This window comes from Gloeophyllum trabeum, assembly GCF_000344685.1.
Source record: "Gloeophyllum trabeum ATCC 11539 unplaced genomic scaffold GLOTRscaffold_00038, whole genome shotgun sequence".
In the NCBI taxonomy this organism is placed as follows: Eukaryota; Fungi; Basidiomycota; class Agaricomycetes; order Gloeophyllales; family Gloeophyllaceae; genus Gloeophyllum; species Gloeophyllum trabeum.
The window spans coordinates 1-10,818 of NW_006920447.1; the positions used below are offsets into that span (position 1 = coordinate 1).

At 53.4% G+C, this 10,818-nt stretch overlaps 3 protein-coding genes across 3 annotated transcripts; all 3 read right to left on the minus strand.

The window, feature by feature from the left end:
* Window positions 1-652: 652 nt before the first annotated feature.
* Window positions 653-1,996, minus strand: GLOTRDRAFT_97181 (uncharacterized protein; the record flags this gene model as incomplete). The annotated part of the gene is made up of 1 exon (XM_007873173.1): window positions 653-1,996. The coding sequence occupies one exon, from the start codon at window positions 1,994-1,996 to the stop codon at window positions 653-655; it is 1,344 nt and encodes a 447-aa protein (XP_007871364.1).
* Window positions 1,997-2,280: 284 nt separating this feature from the next.
* Window positions 2,281-2,532, minus strand: GLOTRDRAFT_17432 (uncharacterized protein; the record flags this gene model as incomplete). The annotated part of the gene is made up of 1 exon (XM_007873174.1): window positions 2,281-2,532. A coding segment is annotated over one exon (252 nt), but the record flags the coding sequence as incomplete, so codon positions are not given.
* A 4,139-nt stretch (window positions 2,533-6,671) lies between these two features.
* Window positions 6,672-9,342, minus strand: GLOTRDRAFT_97182 (uncharacterized protein; the record flags this gene model as incomplete). The annotated part of the gene is made up of 2 exons (XM_007873175.1): window positions 6,672-6,771; window positions 6,803-9,342. 2 exons carry the CDS (start codon window positions 9,340-9,342, stop codon window positions 6,672-6,674), a joined length of 2,640 nt encoding a protein of 879 aa, XP_007871366.1.
* Between the last annotated feature and the right edge of the window lie 1,476 nt (window positions 9,343-10,818).

The following is a 10,818-nucleotide window of genomic DNA, read 5'->3' on the forward strand; positions in this document are numbered from 1 at the left end:
CCAGTACTGTCCGAATTGTCGGTCGGCTATCTCGGCCCGGATCCAAATCTCCTGAGTCCGCCACACTCTGCAGCAGTGTGCTCAATCCATATTCAAGTTACTGCTATGACGGAGAATACTTGCCGTGACTGGTCCACACAATTCAATTCATCTAATTGGACTACTGTAGGAAAACGTCAGTACAGTATGTAGCTATCACACACCGGGGCTAAGTGAACCCTCGTCGTATTGCGAACAGATACACGAGTACAGGAGTATTCCTTAGAGTAGAAGGTAGTAGTTGTCTGCCAAGCTACGTATATCCAAACTTCCTTCTAAGTCGCGTCGCGACCAAACATACTCAAACACGCGCCACATGGGCGCTTCCCCTTACATCCTCCCCTCTTAGAGCGAGGGCACGGTAATCACTGGGGCCGAAGAGACAATCATATTCAACGAGTGTAGAGGTTGGGTATAATAGCACTAGGTGCTTGAATATTACAATGACCGCTCGGTCATAATTATGCCATATTAAGCTAACGTCCGAGTAATCGGGAAAGCAACAAGAAAGCAATCGGAATGCGAGACAAGACGATAGCGATGACGATGATAATATACAGTCCGCGCGGGCGACCAAGAAACGGTAGCATACACCATGACGAGGAACTCTCCCTCAAGCCAACGGGTCATGGGGGAGCAGCAGCCGCGGCTCGCGGGCTACAGCGAGCTGGGTGGCCATGTCCAGCCACTCGCCCTCAGACGGAAACCCGCAGTCAGCCAAGTGCCTCATAATGGCGGTATCCGCCTCATACCCACCAAGATAGCTGGTGGTCTTGTGCTCCTCCTCGATGGGGTATGCGCTTTCCTCGACGAACGCGGTATAGCGTCGCGTTCGCAGAAGATAGAGTACGCGACTGACGAATCCCTCACGGTTCGTCTGCTGAGACCCTATGCATGCCAGCCACTTCCACACCCGGATGCGGCGCTTCGTCTCCTCCTCGCTCTTGCCTACTACTCCCGCCGGGGCCAGCTCCGGTTGCTCCGTTATCCGTCGGAATATATCGTCGACGGTGAGGTTATGCGCGACGGTGGTCGCAACCGCCGCCGCTCCCCCCCATCCAAAGCCGAACCCCCAGTCGGAGGTGGACGCCGTCGACTCGCCCCATACGGGGGTTTGGCTTGTACCAGGCTGTGGGTCGGTCGCGCCGGCAGGCGGGTGCGCGTCGCCGGGGGCGGGCGCGTCTACGGGGGTTTGGGACGGGCCCGATGCCGCCGATTGTGGCCAGGGGCGCATCGTCTGAGGGGGCAGAGGGCCGGTGTGGTTGTCACGGCGTTTGCCCTTGCCGTTCTTCCAGTTTTGCGCGCGCTGGCGAGAGTGGCGGTCGGTGCGCGGCTGGTAGTGCTGGAACGGGGGCGGGCGGGCAGGGGACGGTGGGCGTGGCGCGGGCGATGGTGGGCGCGGTGTGGGGGATCGGTCATCCCTACGTCGCCATGTCTTGTTGCCATAGAATGGGCCAGAGCGACTGCGATGGTCGCGGCGGCCGAGGCTGTCTTCGCGGTGGCGGTATGGGCCGAACGACGGCTCGCGACGGTATGGCGAGCGTCCGCGGGGCAAGTCATCTGTGCGATCGCGTTCACGGAACGCGTAGCCGCGGAATTGTTCGTCGCGGTCGGCGTGCGAGTCATCGCGGCGCTGGCGCGGTCCCGGGACACGGATGTCATACTGCGCGAAGGACTGAGAATACGCACTGCGAGGGGGCGGGTCAACAGGATCGGCAGGGTGATCGTGCACCTGCGAGTCCGGGTTCTCCTCACGGCACCACCGAATCTCCTGCTCCAATGCTTGGATTCGAGCCTGCGCGCGGCTGGCGCGCTCCGCGTACATGTCGGCGATGCCGAGGGCGGCTTCAACAGCGCCCTTGGGGTCCCTCTTGAGGTATGACGGGGCCTTGGCCCGATGCCAGGCCTCCTTGAGTGCTTGGCGGTTACCGAATTGCCCGAAGTAAAGGTTAGACATCGCGATGCTGGGTGAGACTAGAGTTTGCCGACGGACGATGGTCGAGGTAGTAAAGTTGCGAGAGAGAGAAAGAAAATGAACGACGCGCGGAGTTATATGTCGGGGTATCAATTTGTACACAGCCACTGTGGCGCGAGGTATCTCGACTACGAGCGCTTGTTGCCACTGGTGGCGCTAAGTCGATTAGGCGCGCGTCGGGGCAAGTCCTTGCATTGCTGGACTCCTTGTAGCGCTAAGTAATTATCGAGTGCTTCAAGTTCGTCACAAGACTTTTGAGGTTCCCAAGTAGCTTCGCCAATATGCCAGCGAACTAAAAACTGTAAATTGTTGCCGACCCAACGATGAGCAAGTATCTCCTCGACGAGCCATTCAACATCGTTTGGCTCTCCAAAATCATAAGTCGTAAGAGCTTCACGATGAGGAAATAACAAGTCGTCGTTCCCCTCGTGGGGCCGTAACATACTAGCATGGAACGTCGGATGGATGCGCCGCCGAGTAAGCTCGGGTGGCAACTTGAGCGTATAAGTAGACGTCTCCGGGTGGCTTTTTACGACCTCGTAAGGGCCAATAAACCGAGGCGTGAGCTTACGCGCTCGGCCCTTGGGAAGGTTGAGATTTGCCGTAGACAGATAGACCAGAGACCCTTCCTTGTAGGGGGTATCCTCACGACGCCGTTTGTTAGCATAATAAGTCTGTGTGATCCGACTTTCGATAATCGCATCGTGAGCTTTGGCGAGATTCAGTAGCGCCTGTCCCGCGAATTGGCGAACACCCGGCATAACGGCTTCAGGCTTCAATGCCGTAGCAATCCGTGGCATAGTACCATAGTTGAGTTCGAAAGGCGCGAATCCGGTGCTCTTGCTTACGCTAGAATTGAGCGCGAACTCCACCATGGGAACCTTTTCGATCCAGTCGGATTGATCTGCCGTTACAACAGACCGCAAGATCTGAGTAATAGTACGAATAGCTCGTTCTGAAGCACCATCAGTTTGCGGGTGAAAAGCCGTAGACATAAGCAGTTGAGTGCCGAGTAACCGATGGAGTTCACGCCAGAACCGCGCAGTGAATTTGGCGTCTCGATCAGACACGATAGAGTCAGGCATTCCATGAAGGCGCACTATATCGCGAAAGTACAGCCAAGCGATATCAGTTGCACGCGCAGTAGTGTGCAATGGTACGAGGTGTACCATGGACGTAAGACGGTCAATCACTACCCAAAGGTAATCGTACTTCTCTGGACCGGACGGTGGGAAAGGGCCAACGAAATCCATCCCGATGGAGCCCCAAGGTCTAGATGGAATGGGCATCGAATGAAGTAGTCCCGCAGGTTTCTGGTAAGACGGCTTGCTCGTCTGACAAACACCACATGAAGCACAGAACTTGTCAACCTCGGCAGCAAGTCGAGGCCACCAGTACCAGCGCCGTATATAAGCCAGAGTTCGCTGCGGTCCCAAGTGTCCAATGATCGTATGGCACATGTCGAGTACGACTTCGGTTAGCATGCGTCGGCCATACGGTACTCGCGGTATACAGATCACACGAGATTCCTCGTCGAGTTTTCGCCATAAGAATCCGTCATCAAACTCGAATTGTCGATGATGAATGACCGGGGGATCCTTCTGACCAGCGGGAGATTTATCCTTTGATTGGCTGAACAGCTTCGATAATACATCATCAGATTCGTATCCATTCTTGATGGTATTGATCAACTCTGCATCACCCTCCACACGCTCCTTGAGAGTCCGTGTATTGGCCACTGATTCGAGTGCGGTAGGATTATCCTTGATCACTATAACCTTAGACTTCTGCGGCTTGGTAGGCTTGACAGCGGGCACAGTACCCGTAGCCGCGGCAGCCTTGGCCATCTCCTCAGCTTGTTTACGACGGTCTTCTTGAACAGCCAGCTCACGGAGTCGCGCGGATCGGCGGGGCTGAGGTACATCATTGGCGTCAGGTCCCACGCGCATCGCGCGTAGTTCTTCTGCGCGAGCCGGGGGTAAGTCCTCAAGGCTAGGATCCAGTCGACGGTCAGCCGAGACATACTCGTCTGCCGGTTGATGCTCATCCTTTCGATCGTTCTCATAGTACCGTGAAAAGCAATCAGCAACCTTGTTGGATTTTCCTTTAACGTAGCGTATAGTGTAGTCGAATCGGCTAAGGTATTCCATCCAGCGGGTCTGCCTATAAGACAATTTACGCTGGGTCTTGAAGAACTCGAGAGCCTTATGGTCGGTCACTATATTGATAGGACGACCCACGAGTTTATCCTCCCATTTGAGGAGAGCCTCGAGTATAGCAATTGTCTCGTGCTCGAATGTCCGATAAGACTGCTGAGCGGCAGTGAACTTTTTGGACATGAATCCAGCCGGTCGACAGTTACGCCAATCGTCGCCTTGCCCGTACACGGCACCGACACCAGAAACTGATGCGTCACAAATGACCCATATGGGCTCCTTCAGACTAGGGTCGATTGGTCGAAGTATGGGGGATTTACACGCCATAGCTTTTATGGACTCGAAGCACTTATCATGTATAGGTAGCCAAATGAATGAACGGTTGCTTCGACACATGCTCGATAATGGTCCAGTAAAAGCAGATACGTCCGGCATGAAATGAGCAAGATAGTTGACAAGTCCAAGAAAACGCTGGACTTCATTGAACGACCTGGGGATTCGCCATTCACGGATACGAGCCATCTTGTCCGAGTTGGCGTGAAGTCCACGATCATCAATTATATGACCCAGGCAGTCCATTTTCTCCGAGTACAGATCGCATTTCTTCCGGCTCAGGTACATTTCGAATTCATTCAGCTTATCGAATACCAGTCCAAGATGTTTCTCGTGCTCTTCGATAGAATTCGAGAATACGAAGATGTCGTCCAAATAGACATGTACGAAGATACCAATGAACTCCCGAAAGATGTAAGTCATAAGCCTTTGAAAGGTAGCAGGCGCGTTACAGTCCCCTTGCTGCATGACCAGACTCCAGAATGTACCGTAGATAGTGGCGAATGCAGTTTTAGGAACGTCTGCATCTTCAACACGAATTTGTTCGTATGCATCGGACATATCGATCTTCGACCGATACTTCCCTCGGGCTACATCCATGCGAATTTGGTCCTGGTCTGGAAATGGGGTGACATCCTTTTCCGTGTTGTCGTTCCTTTGCCGGCAATCGACTACCGTCCGTAGTCGACCGTCCTTTTTCGGGATACACAGTAAGGGAGCCGCCTGACTGACAGTGATTTCCTTCCACCATTGAGCCTGAGTGTAGCGCTTGATCTTGTCCGATAGGAGCGGTTTCATTGCGTCAGGACAACGCGGCATATGATAATGATACTTCTTATCGTTATCAATTATCGGGATTCGATGATTAATAGGTCTCAAGGGAGGGAGCTTCAGCGGTATTTCACCAAGGATCTTCTTGCATTTGTCGAACCATGCTTCGCGTAATGAGGGAATGTCCTCGGCACTAAGTTCTTTCTCGTCGGCCGCTGCGTTGAGACATTCCTCAGCGGCGTCAAGTAATTGTTCATTAATACCAAAGGGGTCTTCAAACCCAAATTTATCGCGAGGCGTTTCCATCGATGAATGAATCGCGGGAGCGAAGTCCCTCCTAAGCTCAGGGGTAATAGCGCGACCATGGGGAGCTCTTTGCGCGGAGTGATTAACCGGGACACGTCGTCTAGCCTTGGCGCGTTCCGGTGGAGGGTCTTTCGACTGAGTTATGTTAACCTTGTCCTTTCCTCTAGTTCCCGTAGGGTTTGAATCCTGAGTGCTAGAGGGTACATTTGCCAATACCGATTCGTCACCAATATATTCCAGTAGCGGGCCGTTTATGTTCAAACGAGGCTTAGTGAATTCCTCGTCGATGACTTCCTCTATGGTGACTCGACGCGGAGTCCGCCGCTGAGTTACGGTTTGCGAGGCTAGTCATTCAGGGCGATTGCCACTCGGGGCAGCTTTACTCGTGGTCGGCATCCTTACACCTCGAGTCACTGCTTTAGGTACAGCCGGTAGTGGGCGCTGTCCTTTGGTTTCGAAAGGAAGTTTCGGTAATGGACGAACGCGTCGGGTGGGCCCTACGGCTCTTCCTACATCCTCCCCCCTTGTTGGCGAGGGCATTACCTTACCGAATACAGTAAGTGTGTCGTTTCCAAAGTTGAGTATGACACCCGCGGCGCGTAAAAACGGGGTGCCGAACACAATGTCGTACCGATCGATATTAGCAATATCAAAGTACTGAGTGACCTGCTGGTCATGGATGTGGAACTGTATATCCGTACCCCTGGTGACAGTAGAGCGACTGCCCACAGTACCCAATTGTAATGAGGTAGGATTCTTCAAATCATAACATACGACATTAGCTATCCGTGCAAACTCCGGGCGGATGCAGTCCAATGTACTGCCAGAATCAAATAATGCAAGCGCGTCTACCCCATTAATGCGAACAAATCCTGTCATACAACGACGTTCTGACATAGGACGTACTGGTCGCATACCCGGGCGATCGCGAAGGACTACGCGATTGCGAACTGGTATGCTGTCACCAGCACCGAGTGGCTCTTTGACCACGCCATGTGCGTCCTTGGCGACGTATAACCGCGGGGTGTCATCTTCAATCCAAGAATGTAATTCTGCTCGAAGTGACAATAAATCGTCACGAAGATCATCCGCTAGTGCAGCCTTAGGTCGAACACGGTCGAGTTCCTGGCGTAGCTGTTGATTATCTTGCTCCAATTGGGCAATACGTGCCAAGTGCTCATCGCGTTCAACCTGCATATGAGCTATGACCTCAAGCATGTACGTCAATTGCTCCTGCGTGTGCGACGATGAAGCAGTTCCCGAAGGAACATGGCGCTCTTGGCCCCAAACAGTCTGAGCAGGGCCATCTGAGTCAACACTTCGTGTGTCACCATCCTGGAATGGTGCAGGAAAACCAGTATCCGAGCGGGATGATGCCGAGTAATAGTCCGAGTCGCTCTCCATACTTCCCGTTAGAAAATTGCGGTTGTCCCGAACTTCGCCAGTTAAGAACTCATCAGGTGACAGAGTTTCCTCAAATTCGGTCATTGCGTAGAACCGGGCTTGAGTTACGGGGTAGTCATCATCATCATCGGATACAACACCAGCGGCATGATCAGGTTCGTCGTCGCTGAACCCGTCACGCATATGCCCGAAATGATCATCCTCATCCTCGGGAGATTCATACTGGGACCCTTCGTAAGAATCAGGGTCATAGTTGTCCTGGTTGGTCTCCTCGCCGATGGCCTGAAGCTCGTCGGCAGGATCATCATTATCCAGTTCATGCACAGTGTGAGCTTCCAGCTCATCCTCCAGTGGGTTGTCTTCCATGGCACGCATTTTCTCGCCTTTCCGTGGGCAGTTATTCGCGTAATGACCAGGTGACCCACAGTTGAAACACTTATTATCACTTGGGGCACCTTGTACTCGAGCTGGAGGAAGCGGGCGGGGGCCCATGGAGCGACGCGGTGGCGCGGGGCGCTGTGGAGGCCGACTTTGTCCTCGATTGAAATACGGGCGATTATTGCCCGGGTTGCGAGCCGGTGCAGAGCGCGCATTGTCCTGCACTGGCTGAGCTGAGTGCTGGTTGGACGGTATGTCCTTACGAGGTGCGTTCCGGTCTGGCTGAGGCTGGGTACTACGTTGAGGGTGACGCCGAGGGATTTGGCCATGAGGCACCCGACCCTTACTGTCGGGCTTCACTACCAGTGAAAGACCATGATAGGTGTATCCGCGCTCGACTTCCTCGATTTTCTCAATCATGGAGTCGAGCGTGTCCGTCTCCGGGGTAACACCTTTAGTGACACTGACTTCATACTTCAAGCGTTCAGGAAGCCTGTTGAACACAGAACGACGGAAGTCGTAGTCGCTGGGTGGTTGTACTCGGCGTTGAGCCCAGTACTCCATCTCGTCTTTCATCTTCTTAACACCGCGACTCGAATATTTGATCGCGTCATAGCGATCATTGGCTTCTCGGGGTGTAGAAGTATACATGAACCGTCGGAACATCTCGACAATTAAATCGGGAAATTCCCAGTTAGCCACTTCACGGTCAACGTCCATAACGACCTTGCGATACCATTGATTGGCGTCGCCAGTCAAAAATAATGATAGTCGTGCGACTTGCTGACCGTTCTCCGATGCCATGCCGAGACCGATGACATCGTACTCGTCGAGTACACAGTGTAACCATTCCTCAAATTCAACTATGTCCGCTTTACCACTGTAAGTGCGGGGAGCTGGTCGCTTCAAATTCTTGAGGCTGGGGTTAGCAGGGAGAGCTCTGCGGCGTCTATCCGCGATTATGCGGCGTAACCGTATCATCATTTTATCCTCATAGTCATTGTAGGGGGTCTGCTGACGCTGGCGCCCTGGGCGATTGTCTTGTGGGCCACGGAAGCTACCATCGCCGTTAGGGTCGGGGGATTCCCCGCCTCCGGGGTCGCCGCCGTCAGCCATTCGGACTCGTCGACGGTCTACTGGCTCTCGACCATTATCGCGTCCACCGTTGCCTCCATTGCCATGAGGATTTCCGCCTCCACCCCCGCCTCCACCCCCGGGTCCTCCACCACCACCACCACCTCCGCCTCCAGCGGGAAAGGAAGGGTGGCCACGCGGATGATTCCCATGGGGATTATTTCCTCCACGAAGAGGATCGTCATCGGGGTCTCCACCGGGCGTTCCACCCGGCATGCCGCCTCCTTGGGCCATTCGTCGATTATCCACTCCCTGGGGTTGTTGATTCTGCATTTCGGCATAGATACGTTGCCATTGTGCGTAGTTAGGATCTGCATGCATGTACCGGTTGTCATGCATCACGCCTTGAGAATAACCCATAGATTGAGGCTGAGTAGGAAGCGGTAGTGCCTGTTGCATTCCCTGCGATAGTGGTTCTTCCTTAGGTCGTATATGGCCCGGACTTGACCCAAGACGGTAGAACTGCCCATTCTCGGCCACATAACCGACCGGGGCAGAACTAGCACCATCCATCGTTGCTGCTGTCCAATTGGCAGGATGCAAGACACCAACTCGCGACCCAGGAGCCATCTCATTAATGCGCTGGGGGGATGGGTGTTGCATATTCATATGCGGAGGTACTTCGCGCTGGTTAAGTGCGGGATTCATCATATACGGATGGCCTCCGCGCCATTGAGGCTGATTTACTGCCCATTGACTGGCTGATGTAGGCTGCATCATTGCATCTCTGCGTGATATGCCAGTCTGCGCTTGAGCGCCTTCCCATTGCTGGGGCATCTGCGCGTTGGCAGGGAGTGTATCAGGGATGGGTCCTCCGACAACAGGCTGCTGTGTTACGCCTGTCATGGCAGGTAACACTTCTGGCGGCGTATTTGATGTACGCTGGCCCACCGATGGCGTACCTCCCAATATAGGGTACCTCACCCCTTGGGGGTTATTAAGAAGCGATGCCTCACGCTTGACTTCGCCTTGCGACGCTGCGATGTTGCTGTCCAGCGTTAGATCGTCAAGCGTCCGCCTATCCATCGCAGAACGGCGACTGGGAGAACCTGAGGAACCAGCTACAGACCGCCTAGCATAAGCAGTAAATTCCTCGATCCGTCGTTGGCCTTCGATTACTGCGCTATTGGCACGACGAATTCCGTCGGGAGAGATTGTTCTGCGATCGAATTGCCTAGCTATGCGATCGGCGAAGTCCCTGTATTCCGATAGCATATCGTCCACGATCCGCCGATCGTCCTCGCTATCCGCGGTATCGCCTCTAGCTGAGCGTTCCTCGATATCACGCACGCCAGTACGTTGGAAGTTCCTAATGCGGCGTACAAAGCGATCGGAGTCGTCTTCGACCCTACTATTAGGGCGGGATGGGCCTTGACGATTGCGTGAAGGAGTACGCTGCGATTGACGCAGTGTGTCGTCGTCCTCGGTCGAGCCATTGTCGCCAGTAAGCGTTGAATGAGCCACCGGGTCGAAGGAGAGATCAGCGTGGTGACCCGAAGTAGTTGTCGTCGAAGGAGTTGTCATTTCAAAAGAGTGTGGGTTGGTACGTTGGTACCGTCACAATACGTTGCGGTCAACACGGAGTTGAACGCGGTGAGCACTTAAAAAAGTGTAGGAAAACGTCAGTACAGTATGTAGCTATCACACACCGGGGCTAAGTGAACCCTCGTCGTATTGCGAACAGATACACGAGTACAGGAGTATTCCTTAGAGTAGAAGGTAGTAGTTGTCTGCCAAGCTACGTATATCCAAACTTCCTTCTAAGTCGCGTCGCGACCAAACATACTCAAACACGCGCCACATGGGCGCTTCCCCTTACAGCCACTCATCGGCGGTCATGGGGTCCTGCTTTTATAATCCCGTATGATTGGACGAAAAGCTGATCTCGCAGCGACTGCGATAACAACGTGCAGCGACCCGAAAATTAGATAGATGTGCCCAGTAATTCTAGAATATAATGCAGAGGCTCGTACTTGGGTGCTATATATAACTGGAGTGTACATAACCTCGAATACAGGTAGTATTTACTGCAATGCCATGATATTTGTGCTCCTTGCAGCCAGATATCGAGCAATCATCCATTCCGATTCCCCTAGAATCGGTTTACTGTTCAGTCGTTGTATAGGGGCTCTCTGGTGATCGAAAATTGCCAGCGTTGAACAGGGGTATACCCCCTTATAGCCCAAATTACCTTAACTGTAACGGGAGCACCCTCCTTAATGGAAAGTCCACCGATCCAAATCTTACCACCATCAGCAAATAGGAGCTATTACCTCTCATGTCAATGATTACCATTTGTGATAGGGACTAATTCCAGATATG